The 25140-nt window shown below is 45.1% G+C and overlaps 1 protein-coding gene across 1 annotated transcript in view; it reads right to left on the bottom strand.

Annotated features, from left to right (window-relative positions):
* LOC126482080 (facilitated trehalose transporter Tret1-like) overlaps positions 1-25140 on the bottom strand; it is a 131799-nt gene that overhangs the window by 25630 nt on the left and 81029 nt on the right. Inside the window, exons 3-5 of the mRNA XM_050106056.1 lie at positions 20496-20734; positions 15413-15821; positions 4718-5112 (exon numbers count right to left, since the gene is read on the bottom strand). Coding sequence (XP_049962013.1) covers positions 4718-5112; positions 15413-15821; positions 20496-20734 — 1043 coding nt within the window. The remainder of the gene's footprint in view (positions 1-4717; positions 5113-15412; positions 15822-20495; positions 20735-25140) is intronic.

The raw sequence follows: 25140 nt of genomic DNA, 5'->3' as shown, positions 1-25140 counted from the left end.
CAGCCACTAGAGAATATTTCAACTCTGGTCTGAGGGTACGTAGTTGAGGGCCATCACACCATCATTCACTTCATTTTTGTTATTTGAAAGCCCGCGAAGTGATATAAATAATTGATTATAAAATTCACTTAGATATTCATTTATGCTCACAATTCTTTCCGTCACGCAAAGTAAGCACTAACTAGTCTTGAATATGTTTTTAAAATGTAGTCAGATTGCGTTATAAATCACTTATTGGGTCGAAACTTCACGTAAATAATGTGACTTATCCTGGGCGTTCTTCTGAGGATACACTAGCATGTACCTGTAACAGTACACAAAAAGAGTAGTTGGCTTATAATAAAGGTTAAACATATAATATAAAATGTAATAACTTGAGACGCATTTGAGAGATTTATTGGCGGTTTGCTTCTACAAGTATGGTAAACCAAAATGTTTTCTGTGTGTGCTTGCGGCAGTTGGTACCACATGCGCATGCACGTAACTGCTTTGTTCATGTAAATGTGCGTCAGTAGACATGTGGACTTCCTAGAAGAAGGTGTTCTGCGTGATTTCTCTAGCGGAACTTACGTCTGTTGCACTGGTATAACGTCGTTTTTGGTGTGGGTATGACTGCGACCAAATGACGATGTTCCCGCTTAATATAATAATCAAGAAATGGGACAAAAGACTACGGCAAACTGGAAGTTTGCTTCCACGCCGAGCTCGCAGTTCCAGAGGCTACTGTGGAATTAATCCTTCCAGCAGACCTCTCGTAAGTCTATCCGAAAATCAAGTAAGCAGTTACAGCTACCTTGTCCGACAGTACGCGACATCCATAAAACGTTGCACCCACGGGACGTGACGGAAGGCATTTGTCGAGACAGTTCTGGCAAAAATGGATGAAAATGAGGCAGTCCTCAATTTCGTCTGCTTCTCAGAAGATGCTACATTCCACACTTCCGGCACAGTAAACATGCATATGACGACCTGAACACCCCCACACAGTGGAGAGTGCGAAATGCTTCTCCGAAAGTGAATGCGTGTTGTGGAAGTTGAAGGATGGGGTTATAGGCCGATTGTCATTCGCAGAGCCTGCAGTTAATGCAACACGTACGTAGACATGCTGTACCACAAGTTCCTCGTGGTGTGATATTTGAACAAGACGACTTACTGTGCCATTCTGCAAACATTTTGAGGAGTTTCATGAACCATGAGTTCCCAGATCGCTGAACTGGGAGAGGTAGTCCATCGATTGCTTGGCCCTCTAGAGGCCCAGATATTAGGCCATTTGATTTTTTTCGGCGTGGGTTTACCAAGAATCAAGTGTACCAGATACCAGTTTGTGATCTACCAGATCTACACCATCGCATTTGTGCATCTATCGCAAATGTTACGCCTGCAACGTCGCAAAACACTTGGAGAGAAGTGGAATACATATTAGATGTTTGTCATGCCACTAATGGGGCGCATATCGAAGTGCGTTAGGTGTGTAGAAAAACATTTTGAGTTACCATACTTGTAGAAACACACCGTCAACATCTGAGTTACGTCTCAAGTTATTACACTTTATATTATTATATGTTTAACCTGGGCAACCTGTATTTATGATGTATATGAGCAGACTTAAGCGATGAATGAAAATTTGCCCCAACGCCGGGTTTTGAACCTGGGTCTCGTGCTCACTAGGCAGATTCGCTAACCACTATGCCACCCGGGCACAGGGGCTTTGCACAACTGGTTGGACTTCCCTAGCACACCTTCCTCCCCAATAATTCCATTTTATCCCTGAGCCCACTTAGTATTCCCCCTAAACTTGAACAGCATTGCAGAAGCTTTCCATCTGTATTGCAGTAGCACCTCAGCATCGAACAAAACTGGGGATTCTAAATGAAACCCAGGCATAAGTGCTTTAATCAGGTGAGACTATATGGATCTAGAGACCTTTTCAAGTCTCAAATATCTATGATTTATATAGCAGACTGAAGCGATGAATGAAAATTTGTGCCGAGGTTGCGATTCGAGCCTGTTTCTTCTGCTTACGAGACAGATGCGCTAACCACTACACCACCCTGGTGGCACAGTGGCTTTGCACAAAGTTCATGAACTACTCTAGCGCACCTCCCTCCTAGTGGGCTGAGGCACGAATGGGAATGTCGATTGGGGAGAGAGGCATGCTAGTGTAGTCAGTGCAGTTGTACATAGCCACTGTACCAGCATGGCGTAGTGGTCAGTGCATCTGCCTTGTGAGCAGGAGACTTGGGTTCGTATCCTCACCTTGGTACAAATTTTTATTCATTGCTTCAGTCTGCATATACAGGGTGGTCCATTGATCGTGACCGGGCCAAATATCTCACGAAATAAGCGTCAAACGAAAAAACTACAAAGAACGAAACTTGTCTAGTTTGTAGGGGGAAACCAGATGGCACTATGGTTGGCCCGCTAGATAGCACTGCCATAGGTCGAACGGATATCAACTGCATTTTTTAGAATAGGAACCCCCATTTTTATTGCATATTCGTGTAGTACGTAAAGAAATATGAATGTTGAAGTTGAACCACTTTTTTCGCTTTGTGATAGGTGGCGCTATAATAGTCACAAACATATGGCTCAGAATTTTAGACGAACAGCTGGTAACAGGTAGGTTTTTTAAATTTAAATACAAATTATTTCGGTTGTCCCAATGTGATACATGTAGGCCTACCTTTGTGAACTTATCATTTCTGAGAAAGCATCCTGTTAGTGCGTGATTACCTGTAAATGCCACATTAAAGCAATAAACGCTCAAAATGATGTGCGTCAACCTCAATGCATTTGGGAATGCGTGTAACGACATTCCTCTCAACAGCGAGTAGTTCGCCTTCCGTAACGTTCGCACATGCATTGACAATGCGCTGACGCATGTTGTCAGGCGTTGTCGGTGGATCACGATGGCAAATATCCTTCGACTTTCCCCACAGAAAGAAATCCGGGGACGTCAGATCCGGTGAAGGTGCTTCGACGACCAATCCACCTGTCATGAAATATGCTATTCAATACCGCTTCAGCCGCACGCGAGCTATGTGCCGGACATGCATCATGTTGCAAGTACATCGCCATTCTGTCATGCAGTGAAACATCTCGTACTAAGATCGGTAGAACATTACGTAGAAAATCAGCATACATTGCACCATTTAGATTACCATTGATGAAATGGGGGCCAATTATCCTTCCTCCCATAATGCCGCACCATACATTAACCCGCCGAGGTCACTGATATTCCACTTGTCGCAGACATCATGGATTTTCTGTTGCCCAATAGTGCATATTATGCCGGTTTACGTTACCACTGTCGTTGAACGACGCTTCGTCGCTAAATAGAACGCGTGCAAAAAATCTGTCATCGTCCCGTAATTTCTCTTGTGCCCAGTGGCACAACTGTACACGACGTTCAAAGTCGTCGCCATGCAATTACTGGTGCATAGAAATATGGTAAGGGTGCAATCGATGTTGATGTAGCATTCTCAACACCGACGTTTTTGAGATTCCCGATTCTCGCGCAATTTGTCTGCTACTGATGTGCGGATTAGCCGGGACAGCAGTTAAAACACCTACTTGGCCAGCATCATTTGTTGCAGGTCATGGTTGACGTTTCACATGTGGCTGAACAGTTCCAGTTTCCTTAAATAACGTAACTATCCGGCGAACGGAGCGGATACTTGGATGATATTGTCCAGGATACCGAGCAGCATACATAGCACACGCCCGTTGGGCATTTTGATCACAATAGCCATACATCAACACGATATCGACTTTTTCCGCAATTGGTAAACGGTCCATTTTAACACGGGTAATGTATCACGAAGCAAATATCGTCCGCACTGGCGGAATGTTACGTGATACCAATTACTTACACGTTTGTGACTATTACAGCGCCATCTATCACCAAACGAAAAAAGTGGTCCAACTAAAACATTCATATTTCTTTACGTACTGCACGAATATGTAATAAAAATGGGGGTTCCTACTTTTAAAAAACGCAGTTGATATCCGTTTGGCCTATGGGAGGGCCATCTAGCGGGCCAACCATTGCGCCATCTGGTTTCCCGCTTCAAGCTAGACGAGTTTCGTTTGATGCTTATTTCGTGAGATATTTGGTCCGGTCACTATGAATGGACCACCCTGTATATATCATAGATGTTTGAGAGTTAAAAAGGTCTGTGTAGGAGGAGGAGGAGGAGATCATTGATTTATATCCTGTCTACAGCGAGGTCATTAGAGCACATCTCGGATTAGGGAAGGGTGGAGAAGGAAAGCGGCCGTGTTCTTTCTAAGGTCAATCCCGCGTCCGGCCATCCTGATTTAGGTTTTCTGTGATTTCCCTAAATCACTCCAGGCAAATGTCGGGAAGGTTCCTTTGAAAGGGCACGGCCGACTTCCTTCCCCTTCCTTGCCTAATCCAATGAGACCGATGACCTCGCTGTCTGGTCTCCTTCCCCAAGCAACCCCAACCAACTTTCTAAGTAACTATCCCGGCATTCGCCTTAAGCGATTTAGGGAAATCACGGAAAACCTAATTCAGGATGGCTGGACATGGGTTTAAACCGTCGTCGTCCCTAAAGCGAGTCCAGTATGATAACCACTGAGCTACCCTGCTCGGTAAAAACAAAAAAGGGTCTCTAGAAACATACGGTCTCATTTGACCCAGTGTTACTTCCAAGAGTGGCCCGCGCTGTCAACACTAGAGTGGTATACTCACGAGGAAGCCTAGGAAGGCGGTGAGCGGCAGCCACTGCACGTCGGACAGGTCCGCGCGCACCACGTCCTTGAGGTAGAAGAAGACGCCCTCGGCGGCGATGGTGAGGGCGCAGCCGGCGCAGGAGAGCAGCAGCAGCGGCCGGCGGCCCGCGCGGTCGGCCAGCAGCGCGGCCGCCACGCTTGTGGCCACCTGCACGGCCGCCACCACGATGGAGCACACGTCGGCGTCCAGCGCCGCGCCCGACCGCTGGAACACCTCCGTGGTGTAGCCCAGCAGCGTGGCCAGCCCCGTGCACACCTGCGCCAGCATCAGCCCCACGCACACCACCAGCGCGCGCCGGCTGCCGCGCCGACGCACCAGCTGGCCCAGCAGCTGCAGCCACGACTGCCTGCAACCTGCCGCGCACATCGTCAACACGACAAGTTCATTTCACTGGCGTCTGCTTCGCCTACAGTCCAGCCAGCACCAATCCACACAAGTGGTATATACAGGGTGAAAAGTATTACACCGACAAACTCTGGGAGGTTCTAGGGGACCTCAAAACAAATATTTTTCCCTAATGTCATTTTTTCCCATGAGGATTATTTAAACCGGTGGAGGCCGTATTACGCTCTTCAGCTGTTAGAGGCCGTATTACGGTCTTCAGTTGTTAGAGGGCGTATTACGCTCTTCAGTTGTAGGCAACTGCTGTCCAGTGTAGTAGTGCATTGTCTGTGTTTACTAATGGAACGATACACCTGGAGTAAATACACTGATATGGTTGGTGCGTACTACGTAGCGCACCACAACGGACGAGCTGCACAGCGGGTTCATCAACAACAATATCCTAATCGCCGTATCCCGCATCATAAGACCTTTGCTGCTGTCTACCAACGCCTGCGAGAGACCGGGTCATTTAGCAGATTACCTGGACAGGGACGCCGTCGCACGGTAAGAACGCTGCAATTTGAGGAAGCTGTCTTGCAGCATGTGGAGCGGAATCCTTCAATCAGCACTCGTGCAATTGCACGTAACATGGGGACGAATCAGACGAATGTAAGAACAGTCCTTCGAGAGCAAATGTTACGTCCATTTCACTTACAGCGTGTCTACAACCTGGAACCAGCTGATTATCCACCCAGAGCACAGTTTTCGCAGTGGTACCTGGAACAGTGTGAAATGCATCCTACATTTCCATCCTCTGTGTTGTTTACCGATGAAGCAACGTTCGGGCGTGATGGAGTCTTCAACATCCACGATTCGCATGTTTGGAGTGACGATAACCACCATGCCACACTTACTAGCGCTCATCAAGTGCGGTTCTTCGTTTATGTGTGGGTCAGTGTTGTTGGGGACTGTTTAATTGGACCGTATCTGCTACCTAGGTCATTAAATGGGCAGGCACTATTACAGCTTTCTCGCCAGAGCATTGCCAGAATTACTGGAAGACGTCCCGCCCCCTTCAAGACAACGCATGTGGTTCCAACATGACGGGGCTGCTCGATCCCCATATATGCCCCCTCTGGACATTTTTGTGTGGAGAGAGATGCACAACCTTGTTTACGCAACTCCTGTTGCATCAGAAGAGGATCTGGTTGCCCGGATAGTAGCAGCAGCAGGAACAGTTCATGTTACTCCTGGGCTTTTTGCCCGTGTCAGACAGAACATGATCCGACGGTGTAACCTTTGTTTATGTGTCAATGGAGCCATTTTTGAAAATCTACTGTAATTGAAATTAGGTTGCGTTAATGTGTTGCCTCTTGGTCATAAAAAATGGAAAAGTGTTTGTTGGTTTAAGTAATTTGCCGCCACAGAAGTCTTCCTATACCGGTTTAAATACTCCTCATAGGAAAAAATTACATTAGAGAAAAATATTTGTTTTGATGTCCCCTATAACCTCTCCGAGTTTGTCCGTTTAAATACTTTTCACTCTATATAACAAATTTGAATAAGTCCATATAGCGAACATTGTAGATGAAAATCTCAACAAAAATTATTATTTTAGAGTAGCTGTACTTGGCCACACTTTGCTGTGGCTCTGTCAGCTTAAGTGGAAAAGAAAGAAAAGACGAAGTTCACGTTTCTAATATGTATGGGAATTCGGTATACATCCTAATCGTCGGCCGGAGTGGCCGTGCGGTTCTGGGCGCTACAGTCTGGAACCGAGCGACCGCTACGGTCGCAGGTTCGAATCCTGCCTCGGGCATGGATGTGTGTGATGCCCTTAGGTTAGTTAGGTTTAATTAGTTCTAAGTTCTAGGCGACTGATGACCTCAGCAGTTAAGTCGCATAGTGCTCAGAGCCATTTTACATCCTAATCTCTTTCTCTACCCTGTCTCTGTCTATCTCCCCCTGCTCTTTTCATTGTCCATCTCCTCCTCTTTTTCCTTCCCTCTCTCCGTCGTCTCCTCCACCTCTCTCTGTCCATATTCTCTTCTCTCCCTTCTCTCTCCATCTCCTCCTACTCCATCCATCTCTCTCCTCTCTCAGTCCATCAACTTCTCCCCATTTTCTCTGTCGACCTTCTCCTCCCCCCCCCCCTCTCCATCTCCTCCTGGCCCATCTCTCTCTCTGTCCGTCTCCTCCTTCCCGTTTATCACGTCCATTTTCTCCCACCTCTTAGTCCATCTCCTCTTCCTCCCTCTCTGACATTGAACGTTGTTTGTTGTTATTAGAAATTCACATTCTGTAATAGTATTCTAATCATAATTAGCCATAAATACAACTTACCTGTTTGCTAACGTTTTACTAGTGTATATTTTATAATGCTTCCCTATTATCAAATTTATATAAATTTATGTGTTACATATATTTAAAAAAGAAGGTAAATACAAACATGCGTTTATACCAGTGGAACGTTGCGTCAAGGTTTAAAAGCGATCAGTCAAGCACTTCCGGAAATTAACGATTTTGGACAAACCAACGTCTACATTTTTATAACATTTCCACTTATGTTACACATATATTACATATATACCAGCTGGTGTCCAATGGTTATACAAAAACACTTGCGTATTTGAATGCAACGTTGCGTCAAAATTTCGTAGAAATCCATCAATAACTTTCGGAACTTTGAGATTTTGAGGAAACGAACGTCTACGGTTGTTCTTATATAGAAACTGTAAATATTCCAAAACGCAAATCTCTGAGATGTTTTTGACCCAATGGTTTGAAGTTTTGACACAACTTCGCATTGGAGTACGCATGTGTTTAAATACACCTGTTTAATACACGTAATATGTAATTTTTTTATAAATGTAATAATACCGAAACGTTGCTACAAAAAATTCAAAAATTATTTATATATATATATATATATATATATATATATATATATATATATATATATATATATATATACCTAAAACCACACCTCTATTAAAATGCAACGCTGTGTCAAAATTTCAAAGCAATCGGTCAAGAACTTTCTGCGATACACGATTTTGAACAAACAAACATTTACATTTCATTTATTCAGAACGTTACTAAGAGAAAAATATAATGAAGAGTACAAACACATTAACTTTTTTCTTAAAGGTGCGATGGTGTAAGTTACCTGCAACAATAGAGGTTTGAAACGCTGTTGCTGTATAGAGCTAGTACGTGAGGATTCCATGACCTGCAGCTTCTAGCTGATTGATGTCTGCTTTGTTCTGATCCCAAGGTATGCCTTCACCTCTGCGCTGTGTGAAACAACTAATACAGTCGACACACTGCATACAGCAAGTGCAATAACATATGCAGGAAACAATGAAAACATCAAAGTCGCCACCGGGTTCCCAGCCCGGAATAAATAAAGCTAAACGAGGATTATAATTGTCATGCCTCAACTACCACATATTACTGGTTTGCTTTTACGGAACGTAGTGTACATATTATGCTGATTACTTGCACTAAAACAGCTATATCATGAATTGTTTCCGGCTAAGGAAAACCAAGGCCAATGGTATCTGAGACACACACGTATCTGTCATCCCATGATGGTCAATAGAGAAGTCTTGTCCATCCACTACTCAAGAGTGTACAGGACCAAGTGTTCTTCGATCGGTGTTGTCTCCACACTGATTCGCAAATCGAATGTTTATTTATTTATTTCATTTATTTAGGCATTCATTCACTTTCAAAGATTAAGCCCTTCTGGCTCCTTGTTATTGTAACTAGACATCGTTAGTGAATCAGCATTACAGTTCGTATGGTGCATGAGCAGTGTATAATGATAATTTGACATCTAGCAAATACGTCTGGCAGCGCTACACAATGAATCAAATGTAGGGAAAAAGTTTACTGGTCAGTAGATGAGATTAAAGAAAGAAAACAGAAAGCAATGAGAAATGTATGGACAGTTTACAATGTGACAGATATCGGTTTCCTGTTTGGCTGAAGGAAAACAACTGGTATGTGCCCACAGCGAAGCTACTCCAGTGATGACAAATATAGCTTCAGTCAGCTCTTGAATGCGGAAAGATTTAGGATAAGATGCAGATCAAAGGGTATTTAGTTCCAGAGTCTTACAAATATCGTTGTATATTGCTAATGTACAGCATAAATTGTAATATTGGCTCAATAAGGATGTCTGGTTAGACGTAATAAAGGGCTAGAAACCCCTGAGTTTTCCAGGTGAAATAAATAAAGAAACAAACGTCTTGAATGCAGAATGGTTTTGTATAATAAGGAGGTTACAGTGTAATTTTGTCCACCGTCGTACGCCTGAAATGGAGAGGTTGATGGACAAAGAATTAGTGTACAGCCAAGGTACTGAAAGTACCCTGTCTGGTACTGCAGGATTGTAAAGATAAGTACCTTATATGTGTGGAGAGGTCTTGAAGACGTTAGTGAATAAGAAAAAGCCTGTGATAATCACACCTCCTGTCTGGCTACATCCAGCCTCGCCGAGCATACGAAAGACCGGTGTGATTAAACAATCGAATGCTACACATGCATCTTACGAAATCTTTAACAGCTACGTCGAGAGTCGTGTGGAGTTTTCAGTATTTGTGCCGTGGTGAACAATATTGCAGTTGTAAAGATTTGGCAGGACTAAATACTGGACAAATTGGAGAGGGAACATTTTTCTAAATTTTTCGATTGCATGTAAGCTGGAGACAGATTTCCTCCATGCTGCACCAGTTTGCTCTTCCCAGTTTGCATGCTTATTCAAGATTACGCCGAGATCTTCAGCGTTTTATGACAGGGTATTCTGATGCCATGACGTATTGGGTAAAGTGTTACTGGGTAAACTGTTTTACGAGAATTGCCGCTGATCAACTTTCGGTGAGATATGAAGATAACCTGTTGCTCTTTGGGGTTTACTTTAAGATCCAGTTTCTTGACCATTGCAACCCTGAACAGTAGTCGTCGTCATTCATATCCAATACAACACGACCTGTGCACATGGGACTGACGCTTAGATACACCTGGAAGTCGTAAGCATGTAAGTGTCACAAGAGCGAAGCATGGAAGAAGTATCATTGGTCCAAAGGGTGAACACAGAGAGCACAATCTTTCGTGATGACTCGCCTATCGCACAGATGACTCCTTGATATCCGTTTCTGAGGTTACTGACGATGCACATTACTGAACTGTTTGAGAAATTAAGCGGTTTTATTTTCATAAGTAACACATCGAAATCGACAGTGTCAAAACACGTGGTGAAATCGGTCAGTGTTGGAATGGTTACGTCACATCTGTCCATAACGTGTAAATCAAGTATTTCGTTTTTGGTGTGGATACACCATCTGATTAAATGTATCCGGACACCCCTATGTAATGCAGAACTGACCACTAGATATCAAGAGAGACTGACTGGCCAGTATTAAGACAGACAGGGAATATTCTGGTGTCGGAAATGGTCACAGTGGAATGGGTCTTCAGACTGACTGGCCAGTATTAAAACAGATAGGGAATATTCTGTTGTCGGAGTGGTCACAGTGGTATGGGATTTCAAACGTGGGCTAGTCATTGCATGCCAGCCATCTCGGCCAGTTCAACCATTCTGTCTGAGAATGGTTTTTGTGGTTAGCGCGTGGTCTCCTTGCTGCGCTTGAAAAAATGTTAAATGAGGAAGGATATGAATAGATTTAACAGTATCGTGGACTGCGTATAGTAAAGGAACAGTTCGCAGATGATGACTGATTGTCTCAGCATGACAATGCACCCTGTCATAAAGCAACATCTGTGAGGCAATGGTGTGTGGACAACAACGTTCCTGAAGTGGACTGGTCTTCCCAGAGTCTCTACCTAGACCGCTATGGAATACACCTGGAATGAGTTAGAGCTTGGACTCTCTCTGACCCCAACTCCCAACATAACTACCATCTCTGTTTCGACTCATGAGGAAGAATGAGCCGCTATTCCTCGACAGACATTCAGACACCTCTCAAAGTGTCCCCAGCGGAGTTCAAGTCGCCATAAACGCTATGAGTGTACACACTCTGTGTTAACATTCACTAATAAGTATCCAGATACTTTTGATTAGGTGTGTTCCAACATTATGAATTACCTCGAAGAAAATGGTCTACTGATGCACAGTCAACATGGGTTTAGAAAACATCGTTCCTGTGAAACACGACTAGCTCTTTATTCACATGAAGTGTTGAGTGCTATTGACAAGGGATTTCATATCGATTCCGTATTTCTGGATTTCCGGAAGACTTTTGACACTGTACCACACAAGCGGCTCGTAGTGAAATTGCATGCTTATGGAATATCGTCTCACTTATGTGACTGGATTTGTGATTTCCTGTCACAGAGGTCACAGTTCGTAGTAACTGACGGAAAGTCATAGTGTAAAACAGAAGTGATTTCTGGCGTTCCCCAAGGTAGTGTTACAAGCCCTTTGCTGTTCCTTATCTATATAAACGATTTTGGAGACAATCTGAGCAGCTGTCGTCGGTTGTTTGGAGATGACGCTGTCGTTTATCGACTAATAAAGTCACCAGAAAACCAAAGCGAACTGCAAAACGATTTAGAAAAGATATCTGAAAGGCGCGAAAAGTGGCAATTGACTGTAAATAACGAAAAGTGTGAGGTCATCCACATGAGTGCTAAAAGGAATACGTTAAACTTCAGTTACACGATAAATCAGTCTTTTTATGGCTGCCCGGGCCTGGCAACCATAATTTGGATATGGAGTAGGACGTGACCAGGTTGTGACTAAAATCTGGTGGCAGGAAAACGATTAGTGACAAATAAGCGCCAGCTAGTATAAAACAGTTACTCAGCTTTATTGACAGCGAAGAGTGTACCGTAGTACAGTTCCAATTAGTGTCCAAAGCATGTTCCTGATTCGTGGCCTAAGTCGTTATACAGTAGTGAATCACACAGCGAGCTAGCTAACCAGACAACGAACGACGGCAGTGACGACTGCAGCGAGCTGTCTGCCAGACTCCCAGACTCGGGGCCAGCGCTCCTGCTATATCGTGTAGCCAGAGGGCGCTGTAGGCCCCAGCTCAGCAATGGCGCGGCGTCTTCGGCCGGCGGCAACGCCATGCGCCGCCGGCGGTGGCGACGGGAAACAGTGGCAAGCGATGCGACGACGGCAGGGCGCGTGCGCTATTCTCTTGGGTCCACGGATACAACAAGTCTAATCTAAAAGCCGTAAATTCAACTAAATACCTAGGTATTACAATTACGAACAACTTAAATTGGAAGGCACACATGGAAAATGTTGTGGTGAAGGCTAACCAAAGATGCGTTTTATTGGCAGGACACTTAGAAAATGTAACAGACCTACTAAGGAGACTGCCTACACTACGCTTGTCCGCCCTCTTTTGAATACTGCTGCGCGGTGTGGGATCCTTACCAGATAGGACTGACGGAGTACATCGAAAAAGTTCAAAGAAAGGCGGTACGTTTTGTATTATCGCGAAATATGGGAGAGCGTGTCACGGAAATGATACAGGATTTGGGCTGGAAATCATTAAAAGAAAGGCGTTTCTCGTTGCGACGGAATCTTCTCATGAAATTCCAATCACCAACTTTCTCCTCCGAATGCGAAAATGTTTTGTTGACACCGACCTACATAGGAAGGAACGACCACCACGATAAAATAAGGGAAATCAGAGCTCATACGGAAAGATATAGTGAGCCGTGGCAGAAAATGCTGTTTTGAAGAGCGCGCCGCAGCGCTTAGTGTGAAGCACTCGCCCTCCGTTTCTGGCGGTGGCGCCGCTGTTGCAGTCGCAGCTTTGGTGTCTCCCTCTGGTGGGAAAGGGGAAAGGTAGCCTGTTCACGTGCATTTAAGGGGCGCTATGAGCTCGCCAGTTAAGCAGTCTGGGGTCAGTCGGTCAGTCTGGGTGAGCCTGGAGTCAGTCGGGGGTCTGTCTCTCGTCCGAATTTGTGGGGCAGTTAGCGTCTGTCTGTCGTCTGGAGTGCCAGTATGTCTGTCGTTCGAATGAACCTTTAAGGCCGTTTGGATCAATCGGTTGGTCGGTCGCGCACTGAGACACAAGATGACTTGTCCGTCTTGAGCGTCGGCGCATGTGAGGTCGCCACGTGAGTCCAGTGGGCCGCGCCGTATAAGCGAGAGGTCGCTTCGCGGTCGACACGAGAGCAACAGGAGTCAACCCACGACATCAGTCTGGCCGGTGCGAGCTGCGACGCCGTGGTGTAACTGGTTGTCCGAGCGCTTCTGGGCCCCTTCAGTTACCATCTTGCGGAGAAGGGCTCGGTCCTTTCCTGGTGCAGGGATGTCGTTTTGCCAGTGGGTGTGTTTCCTCTGCATGGTTGGGTCCGAGCCAGTATTTCCGTCGTCGTGTGTCTGGAAGTGAGTGGGAGACGCACCAGCAGTGCAGTCGCGACGGAGCAGCAGTCGCGGACGGAGCAGCGGGCAGTCGGTCGGTTGGTGCGGACCTGGAAAGACGGGAGATCGGCGCGCCTTCCTGCGTCCGTTGATGCGGCTTACAGCGGACGGTTCGTGAGAGCGATTTGGGGGTGCTGCGCCAGGTCTTCTCGAGAAATCGCAGTTTATTGGAAGTTAAGTGTTTTGTGATATATTGTGTGATTTACTCTTGTTAAATTCAACTTGTTTTCTTGGTCAGTCTTTCGTCTCCAGTTTGCTCGTTTGTCTCTCGTCCGCATTTGTTAGGCAGTTAATGTCGGTCTGTCGTTCTCTATCATGTTTGTCGGATTTCGTGTGTTAACGAATTTTTTGCTCGGAGTGTAACGGCCTAATTCCTGAAATATGTTTTGATCTTGCCTATCAACTTGAGAGGCGGTATCTGTGTACTGTAGAGCATCTTAATTGGTTTGGCCAACCTTGTAGAATTTTATATGAGATTGCTTTTATGGGCTTTTATTTAAATGCTCATTTTAGTATATAAAGTTGCCACCCTTCCGCCGTAAGACTTTTCTTAGAAGGCAAAATTAAGTTGCACCTTCGGTGGCAAGCTAATCTTTTAATTTTAGTATTTGTACCATTTCCATCCCTCCTCCTACGGGGTGCATAGTTTGTGTGCTTGTGTGAACTGTTAAAACTTTTACTTTAAGGTAATCTGGTGTGTTGCAGATCTGCACCAGTGTAGTGTTTCAGGGGCTGTTGTGAGCGGTCCTGACTACGGCCGTGTCAAAAGGGAGCGGTAAGGTTCTGAGTACTCCAAAATTTGTTTCTTTCTGCCTCTGAATAAATTGTAACTTGATATTTAGAGGGTGCTTTCTGGTTACAATTTTAATTCTGTTTTTTTTTTAAAAAAAAAGCTTTTAGGAATAAAATTCCCATTTGTTAAAAGCAATTTGATTTTTATTTCATCAGTTACTCCCTGGCAACTACTTCCACGCTCACGTAGTGTGACTAAATGTGTTAATGTTCTTGATGAATAGCTAGTGAATAAAAAAAAATTTTAAGAATATTCTTTGAAAATAAATCCACGGTTCATATAGGTGTTCATTCTTTCCACGCAATATAGGAGATTGGAATAATAGAGAATTGTGAAGGTGGTTCGATGAACCCTGTGCCAGGCAGTTGAATGCGATTTGCAGAGTATCCATGTAGATGTACCGGGTGATCTAAAAGTCAGTATAAATTTGAAAACTTAATAAACCACGGAATAATGTAGATAGAGCGGTAAAAATTGACACACATGCTTCGAATGACATGGGGTTTTATTAGAACCAAAAAAAAAAACATATTGCTGGACGCGTGAAAGATCTCTTGCACGCGTCATTTGGTGATGATCGTGATCGTGTGCTCAGCCGCCACTTCCGTCATGCTTGGCCTCCCGGGTCCCCAGACCTCAGTCCGTGCGACTATTGGCTTTGGGGTTACCTGAAGTCGCAAGTGTATCGTGATCGACCGACATATCTAGGGATGCTGAAAGACAACATCCGACGCCAGTGCCTCACCATAACTCCGGACATGCTTTACAGTGCTGTTCACAACATTATTCCTCGACTACAGCTATTGTTGAGGAATGATGGTGGACATATTGAGCATTTCCTGTAAAGAACATCTTCTTTGCTCTGTCTTACTTTATTATGCTAATTATTGCTATTCTGATCAGATGAAGCGCCATCTGTCGGACATTTTTTGAACGTTTGTATTTTTTTGGTTCTAATAAAACCCCATGTCATTCCAAGCATGTGTGTCAATTTGTACCTCTCTATCTACATTATTCCGTGATTTATTCAGTTTTCAAATGTATACTGACTTTTTGATCACCCGGTAGATGTAGAATATTTTTAGACTTGAGTCTAAGTACAGTACTGTGTTCAGCTGCTGACCTTTTTGCTGCTCGACGCACTTGCGGACGACGGCGAGCTCCTGTGCGATGTCCTCGTCAGGAACGGAGCCTCGGAGTCGCCGCAGTACGCGCTCTGCGTCCTCGTCGCGGCCGCGCATCGCGAAGAAGTAGGGCGACTCGGGCATCCAGACAAAGCAGGCGAGGAAGACGACGGGCACGGCGGCGCAGGCGATGGCCACCGCCTCGTAGGAGAGGTAGGGGCCCAGGCCGAAGGCCAGCAGCGAGCCCGCGCTCAGCATGAACTGGAAGAGCGTGCCCAGCGCGCCGCGCACGCGCGCCTCCGCCACCTCGCACACGTACATCGGGCCCACGCACATCACCGCGCCCACCCCCAGGCTGGCCACCAGCCGGGACGCGATCAGCATCGCCGCCGACTCGGCGAACAGCACCTGTCGGCCAACGAGGAAACTAATTTCTGCTCGAGTGTGTAATTGTACTTTAATTACGTAACCATTACGGCACCTCACCTCAGCCTCTCGATACCAGCAATATTCTACTATGTTTCTGTAAAATAGTTAACATATTTCTGTGACAACACTCAGATTTGATTTTATTAATGTAGAGGTACTTCGATACATCGATATGTATACAGGGTGTTACAAAAAGGTACGGCCAAACTTTCAGAAAACATTCCTCACACACAAAGAAAGAAAATATGTTATGTGGACATGTGTCCGGAAACGCGTATTTTCCATGTTAGAGCTCATTTTATTACTTCTCTTCAAATCACATTAATCATGGAATGGAAACACACAGCAACAGAACGTACCAGCGTGACTTCAAACACTTTGTTACAAAATGGCTCTCAGTACTATGGGATTTAACAGCTTTGGTCATCAGTCCCCACACTGTGTTACAAGAAATGTTAAAAAAATGGTTCAAATGGCTCTGAGCACTATGCGACTTAACTTCTGAGGTCATCAGTCGCCTAGAACTTAGAACTAATGAAACTTAATTAACCTAACGACATCACACACATCCATGCCCGAGGCAGGATTCGAACCTGCGACCGTAGCGGTCGCTCGGCTCCAGACTGTAGCGCCCAGAACCGCACGGCCACTCCGGCCGGCGGAAATCTTCAAAATGCCCTCCGTTAGCGAGGATACATGCATCCAACCTCCGTCGCATGGAATCCCTGATGCTGATGCAGCCCTGGAGAATGGCGTATTGTATCACAGCCGTCCACAATACGAGCACGAAGAGTCTCTACATTTGGTACCGGGGTTGCGTAGACAAGAGCTTTCAAACGCCCCCTTAAATGAAAGCCAAGAGGGTTGAGGTCAGGAGAGCGTGGAGGCCACGGAATTGGTCCGCCTCTACCAATCCATCGGTCACCGAATCTGTTGTTGAGAAGCGTACGAACACTTCGACTGAAATGTGCAGGAGCTCCATCGTGCATGAACCACATGTTGTGTCGTACTTGTAAAGGCACATGTTCTATCAGCACAGTTAGAGTATCCCGTATGAAATCGTGATAACGTGCTCCATTGAGCGTAGGTGGATGAACATGGGGCCCAATCAAGACATCACCAACAATGCCTGCCCAAACGTTCTAGTAGTGTAGAGCGATGAGTCTGATGTCAACACAAGCACCGAAGTCAACATTAACTTCCTTCAATTGGGCCAACTGGCGGTGAATCGAGGAAGTACAGTACATACTGACCAAACTAAAATGAGCTCTAACATAGAAATTAAGCGTTTCCGGACACATATCCACATAGCATCTTTTCTTTATTTGTGTGTGAGGAATGTTTCCTGAAAGTTCGGCCGTACCTTTTTGTAACACCCCGTATATTGCAATGATATTATTCTTATGTGTATTCTTTCTTTTGCCACTATGATCTTTGACGTACTTGTAACTCTGATTTTTGGGCGCGTATGCGGTTATTAGAGAGTCAAGCTTTGGTCGTCATGTTAAAGAAACGCAAATTGTAGTCAGTTTATGAAGTGTGAACTTTAACAGTGAGGAAGATATTTTCAAGTATTTTTTTATATTGTGAAGTGATGTTTTGGAACGAGTTACGTGATATTGCAACAAAAGTAATAAAAAAGAAGTGTAAATTCGGAGTGCTGATTACTTTTTTACAACACCATTGTCCTTACTTGCAAAAGTTTAATCTTCAAGAATGGTTTATGAAACACATCTATAAAACTTTTGAATATCGCAGAATAACACCTAGGCCTCTTTGCATCCGAGCTTGGAATCATCACTACCTAGATTTTCGACGATTGAGTCATGAGTTCACAACGAGCCCAGCGTGGGAAACACGAAAAGATGAGTGCCTAGTATATCCATTATTTCAAGAAATGACTTTATTAACTGTGCTCTAATGACACCTGCCACATAATTTAACTTTGTTGTTGCCCCAAAATGCAGTATTTAGCAGCGTGAGCAACACTACAATCGTAGTTAATTTTTTACCTTTGTTGTGGTAGGGTTGTTAGAAGTGGCAGTCAGCGAATGGGATAACACTTTGCCCCTATTTCAAATTATGTTCTACACAGAATCCCCCAATGGATAGCGCAACTACCTAGAAAGCAACAGCCCGAGGTTCGAATCCCAGCACCTGTACAAATTTTAATTAATTGCTTCTGCCTATATCATAATCATGTTTACTGATTGTTTTTTAGGTTAAGCACATATAAGGCTGAACTCAAACAGCGGATTGTACATGGTTATTAATACGAGGGTCACTCCAAAACAAATGCACACTATTTTTATAAAAATACAGTTTTCAGTCTGCATGTGTGAAAGTTTTACAGTGAGTAGATACATCCTTCTCGCTTGTTTTCAAACTTAGTTTAACCTGTTCCCGTGAGTGGCCCCGTCACAGAATGTCTTCAAGATGGCTGCTACACTTGACGTTCGTCAGAAGCAACGTGCTGCCATAGAATTCCTGTGCTGTGAAAACGAGACAGTGGGAAACATCCACAAGAGGTTGAAAAAGGTGTATGGAGATGCTGCTGTCGATCGCAGTACAGTTAGACGGTGGGCAAGCAGGTTACGTGATGAAAGCGGGAACGGCAATATTGAGGATTGTCCTCGCAGCGGCAGGCCTCGTACTGCACACACTCCAGACAATGTGCGGAGAGTTAACGAATTGGTGACTGCTGACAGACGCATCACAGTCAACGAATAGTCACGCTACGTTGGGATAGGGGAAGGAAGTGTTTGCAGAATACTGAAAGTGTTGGCGTTAAAAAAGGTTTGTGCCGGGTGGGTTCCCAGGATGTTGAGAGTCGCTCACAAAGAAACAAGAAAAACGGTATGCAGCGAACTTTTGGAATAGTACGAAAATGGTGGAGATGAATTTCTTGGAAGAATTGTGACAGGTGATGAAACATGGCTCCATCATTTTTCACCAGAGACGAAGAGGCAATGAGGTAATCAATCGAGTGGCATCATGCAAATTCACCCAAGAAAAAAAATTCAAAACCACACCTTCTGGAAAAGTTATGGTTACGGTGTTTTTCGATTCCGAAGGACTCTTGCTTGTGGACATCATGCCAAGTGGAACCACCATAACTTCTGATGCATATGTGACGACACTGAAGAAACTTCAAGCTCGACTGAGTCGTGTTCGACCACATCGGCAATAGCAGGATGTTTTGCTGTTGCACGACAATGCACGGTCACATGTCAGTCAAAAAACCATGGAAGCGATCACAAAACTCGGATGGACAACAGTGAAACACCCGCCTTACAGTCTTGACGTGGCTCTATGTAACTATCTGTGGTGTGCATACTGTAAGACTTTCGGTACACACACCATCAGATTATTTGACTTGTCACTCTAACGAAGTAGGCGAGTGTCAGCAATATGTCTCGTGGTTTTATCGTGGCGTGTTTATGTTCTGCCGTTAGGTCAGACGATAGAAATGCCCCTTGCAAGCTTAGAGTAGCAGATTGACGGTGACCAACTTTAAACAGAATTTGATTAATTTTCACACACATTTATTAAAATAATAAAAACATAGAAATTACGTAACTTGATTCTGGATGCTGTTTACAATTGACAATCTGAAGTTCCTTTGGTCTTGGTATGTTAATCTTATTCTCACATATCTCTGATACTTGACAAAGTGTCTATACATTTAGCTTCATGGCTATGTACAGGAATATGATAATCTTATTAGGCGCAGACTGAAACTTTCTATAGACAAGTACAGACTGGTGCAGACATATGCAGACTAATGCATACTGTCTAATCGGAAGTCTGTACACTCGTTATAATACCTCGAGCGTTCAGGTATGACTGCATGAGTGTGATCCGCGAGGAGAAAAGGTTCATTGGCTGCGTTACATATTAATACGCGGATCGGCGGAAGCAGAATTTGGTCCGTCTCGAAGACAGCGCCATCTCGTAGTGTGGAGACGGACGAGCGCTGCGCCTGCGCTGTTGTGCTTAGTGGGGCGCGCTTTAGTGGGAAAGTTGTGTACGCGCTGACTACGCAGAACTATGTACACAACACTATCATCTCTTTGGGAAACTGAAAGACTCTCTTCGTGGAAAAAAGTTTGAAGATGATGACTGCCTTGTAAACGCTGCCAAACAGTGGCTCCAACAGGTTGGTCCAGAATTTTACCGTGCTGGTATAGAGGCGCTGGTTCCAAGACGGCGTAAGGCAGTTGAAAGGGATGGAAATTATGTGGAGAAATGAAAATATTGTTCCTAAAGGATGTATCTACACACTGTAAAAGTTTCAAACATGTAGAATAAAAGATGGATTTAAAAAAAATAGTGTGCATTTCTTTTGGAGTAACCGTCGTAAATGAATGAAAATACCCAAATAACCATTTCCAGTAGAAATAGGGAGCCAACTCTTATGGCAAAATGTCCGTCTAAACAAAACACCGAGTCCAGCTTTTCAGTTTTTTGGATTGGCAACATTGCATAAGTGAGATGATGGGCGCCTGGAAGTGTCCGTGACCTATGGGGCAGCGTTCCAACAACCTATCATTCTAGCCTCGGAGAAGTGTATGAGTATAGTGCTACACAATCCCAAATCCAGAAGCGCTGTACACTGAACGAAGTAGTAAGGGACGAGGCGTCAGTACTGACCATGAGCCAGGAGGCAAAGACGGGCACAGCGGAGGCGACGAGCAGCGTCTTGCGGCCGAATACGTCGACGACGAAGGGCACGAGCAGGACGGGGAGCGGCATCACCATGCTGGTGGCGGAGACCACCCACGAGGCCTCGTCCGCCGTCAGCGGCAGGTGCGAGCCAGGCTCCCGCAGCCGCGGCAGCATCGGCGACGTCCAGCCGGCCAGCATGCCGCAAGACAGGTACGACAGCGTCGCTGCGGGGACAGGTGAAGATGCAGTGGTATACGTGTAGTCCGCCTGTACAACCCATCTCCCCTCTACGTAAACTGTTTTACAGCTAACTGCCATGCTATACCAGGATGCTAGACGGCTAGTGCTCAGTACGGAGGCAGTCAACCATCTTCTACATCTACATATACGCTGACGTGACAAAAGTCATGAGACACCTCCTAACATCGTGTCGGACCTCCTTTTGCCCGGCATAGTGCAGCATATCAACGTGGCATGGATTTAAAGATTCGTTGGAAGTCCCCTGCAGAAACATCGAGCCATGCTGCCTCTACAGGGTGGTCAGAAAATGTGTAAAATGCTTGTAGGGATGTTACAGGGCAGGTTGTACTGAGACATAAATGTTAAGAAAGAAATTCGATACGTTGCTCCGTTTCCGAGTTATTTAGCATTGAAATTAGCCAATCAGATCGTCGCGCGCGTAAATTCAAGTTTCAGCTAACGAGGCAAAGCACTCGTTGGGCAACACCGCCCCTGGCAGGCCGCTTGAATGCGAGCGCGCGACGCCCCAATTGGCTAAATTCTATGCTAAATAACTCGGAAGCGGAGCAACGTATCGAATTTCTTTCTTAACATTTATGTCTCAGTACAACCTGCCCTGTAACATCCCTACAAGCATTTCACTCATTTTCTGACCACCCTGTATAGCCGTCCATAATTGCGAATGTATTGCTGGTGCAGGATCCTGTGCACGATCTGACCTCTAGGTTACGCCCCTTAAATGTTCGATGGGATTCGTGTCGGACGATGTGCGTGGCCAAATCATTCGTTTGAATTGTCCAGAATGTTCTTAAAACAAATCGCGAACAATTGTGACCTGGTGACAAGGCGCATTGTCTTCCGTAAAAATTCCATCGTTGTTTGGGAACATGAAGTCCAAAAATGGGTCAAATGGCTCTGAGCACTAAGGGACTTAACTTCTGAAGTCATCAGTCCCCTAGAACTTCGAACTACTTAAACCTGTCTAACGTAAGGACATCAGACACATCCATGCCCGAGGCAGGATTCGAACCTGCGACCGTAGCGGTCGCGCGGTTCCAGACCGAAGCGCCTAGAACCGCTTGGCCACTCGGGCCGGCAACATGAGGTCTAAGAACGGCTGAAAATGGTCTCCAAGTAGCCGAACATAACTATTTTCAGTCAATGATCGGTTCAGTTGGAGCAAAGGACCCAGTCGATTCCGTGTAAAAGCAGCCCACACCGTTATGGAGCCACCACCAGCTTGCACAATGACTTGTTGTCAACTTGGGTCCATGTCTTCGTGGGGTCTACGCCACACTCCAGCCCTACCATCAGCTCTTACCAACTGAAATCGGAACTCATCTGACCAGGCCACGGTTTTCCAACCGTCAAGGGTCCAACCGGCATGGTCACGAGCCCAGGAGAGGTGCTGCAGGGCCGGCCGAAGTGGCCGAGCGGTTAAAGGCGCTACAGTCTGGAACCGCAAGACCGCTACGGTCGCAGGTTCGAATCCTGCCTCGGGCATGGATGTGTGTGATGTCCTTAGGTTAGTTAGGTTTAAGTAGTTCTAAGTTCTAGGGGACTTATGACCACAGCAGTTGAGTCCCATAGTGCTCAGAGCCATTTGAACCATTTGGTGCTGCAGGCGATGTGCTGTTAGCAAAGGCACCCCCGTCGGTCTCTGTTGCCACAGCCCATTAACGCCAAATTTCGCCGTACTGTCCTAATGGATATTTCTATCGTAACTCGAACATTGCCGCTGCTTTCGACCGTTAAGTGAAGTAAGTCGTCCATTACGTTGTCCGTGGTGAGATGTAGTGCCTGAAATGTGGCATTTCGGCACACTCTTGACACTGTGGATCTTGGAATATTGTATTTCCTAACTATTTCCGAAATGGAATGTCCCATGGGTATAGCTCCAACTACCATTCTGCATTTCAAGTCTGCTAATTCCCGTCATGGGTTCATAATCAAGTCAAAAACCTTTTCACAGGCATCACCTGAGTACAAATGACAGCTCCAGCAATTCACTATCCCTTTATGCCTTGTGTACGCGATACTATCGTCATGTGTATATGTGCATATCGCTATCCATCACCTCGGCGTAAACATCCCGTAAGCCACTGTACGGTGCACGGCGGGAAGTACATCTTACCACTACTATTCATTTCCATTCCTGTTTCATTTGGAAATTTAACAAGGCACAAGCGACTGTATGAACCCTAATTTCTCTTATCTTGCCTTTGTAACCCTTACGCGAAATGTTTGTTGAGCGCAGTAGAAACATTTTACAGTCATCTGCAAGAGTAGTTTCCCTAAATTTTCTCAATAGTGTTTGGCAAAAAAGACCGTTGTCTCCTATCCGGCGATTCTCTTTTGAGTTCACGAAGTGTCTCCTCAATGACTGTGTTGATCGAACCCAGCAGTAACAAATCTAGCAGCACGCATGTGACGTACATCAGTGTCTTCGTCCAAATCGAACTGGTGGGGAACCTAAACAGTATAACAGTGCTCAGGAATGGATCACGCTAGTGTTCTATCCGCATCCTCCTTTATAAATGAACAACATTTTCCTAAAATTCTCGCAAGCACCCGAAGTCTAGCATTTGCCTTTCCTACTACCCTCCTTATGTGTTCATTCCACTTCATGCTGCTTTGCATCATTACGACTATCTACACCGACATGACTTTATCAATCAATACACCATCAATACTGTATTCTAACATTGCATGGTTGTTTTCCTGCTCATCTGCATTAACTTACATGTTTCTACATTTCCAGCAAAAAAAGAACTCAGACACAGTACACTCGGAAAAAGGAATTCGGTAATGGCTCTGAGCACTATGGGACTTAAGTTCTGAGGTCATCAGTCCCCTAGAACTTAGAACTACTTAAACCTAGCTAACCTAAGGACATCACACACAGCCATGCCCGACATGCCCGAGGAAGGATTCGAACCTGCGACCGTAGCGATTTCCAGCAAGCTGTCAGCCATCATACCAACTAGAAAATCTGTAGATGTCATCCCGTATCCTCCTTTACTCTCAGAATAGCGATACTTTCCCGTACACAACAGTTCCACCAGCAAACAGTTGCAGATTGCTGCTCACCTTATCCATCAGATCATTTGTGTATATACTGAATTAGAGCGATGCCAGAATTTTAATAACCACTACAAGTCCAGCAAAAAGAGGAGAGTGGACATTTGAAGCTCCTCATCTTCTACGTCCTACCTCCACAGCTGAGTTGTCAGCGCGGCAGAAAGTCTTGCGAATAGTTGGGTTCGATTCCCGGCCAGGTTGGAATATTTTTCCGCTCGGGAACTGGGTGTAGAGTTGTCATCACCATTTCATCCTAATCGACACGAAAGTCACCGAAGTGACCTCAACTAAAACAGCCTGCACCAGGGGATCGGTTTACCCGACAGGAAGCTCTAGCCACACACACGTTTCATTTTATCTGTATATCTACCTCTACATGCTGAAAGCCACTTTTTGTACCAGTGCCGTTTCCCCACTTTCCTGTTATATCCGCGAATAGTGTGGGAGCTACTCTAGGTAGCCTCCATATCACCTCTTACTTTTTTTTCTCCTCGTGTTTATTTCGCTAGATGTATGTGGGAGAAAGTAGTACCTTGTCAGCCTCTTCTTTGAATATATCCTCCAGTAGCTGTTAACAGTAAGCGTCTCTGCGAGGCACAACGTATCTCGTATAGCGGCTGCCAGTGGAGGTTGCTCAGCGTCTACATAACCAAATCGCGAAGAAACGCATCGCTCTTCATTGGATCTTCTCTATTTCCTCTATTAAGCTTACCAGGCATGGGTGCCAGACTGAAAACCAATGCAGAAGAATCGATCGAACGTGAATTACAGTTCCTTACGATTCACCCAATTAATCTCAGCCTGGCCCCTATTTTACGTTCTATGCAGTCATTTCACTTCAGTCGCCTGTACGGTTATTTTACAGTTCGATTTATCCCCAATATGATAATCTGTCTCTTCTGCAATTTGTAAGCAGTACTTTACATTTATTTACGTACATAGTTAACTGCGAATCAATACACCGATCGTCGATGCTCTGCAGGTCTTTCAAAAGCTTACTGCAATCTCCATGCATTAGACTCTTCTTTTCAGCAACTAGACTGAAGAGCCAAAGAAACTGGTACACCTGCGTAATGTCGTACAGGGTCTCCACGAGCACGCAGAAGTGCCCCAACATGAAGTGGCATGGACTCGACTAATGTCTGAAGTAGTGCTGGAGGAAATTCACATCACGTATCCTGCAGGATTGTCCATAAATCCTTAAGAGTACGAGGGGTTGGAGATCTCTTCTGAATAGGTCGTTGCAAGGCATCCGAGATATGTTCAATAATGTTCGCGTCTGGTGAGTCTGGTGGTCAGCGCAAGTGTT

Source organism: Schistocerca serialis, chromosome 5 (assembly GCF_023864345.2).
Source record: "Schistocerca serialis cubense isolate TAMUIC-IGC-003099 chromosome 5, iqSchSeri2.2, whole genome shotgun sequence".
In the NCBI taxonomy this organism is placed as follows: domain Eukaryota; kingdom Metazoa; phylum Arthropoda; class Insecta; order Orthoptera; family Acrididae; genus Schistocerca; species Schistocerca serialis.
Note: the sequence above shows the minus strand (reverse complement) of the source record. Positions and strands in the feature narration are given on the sequence as shown.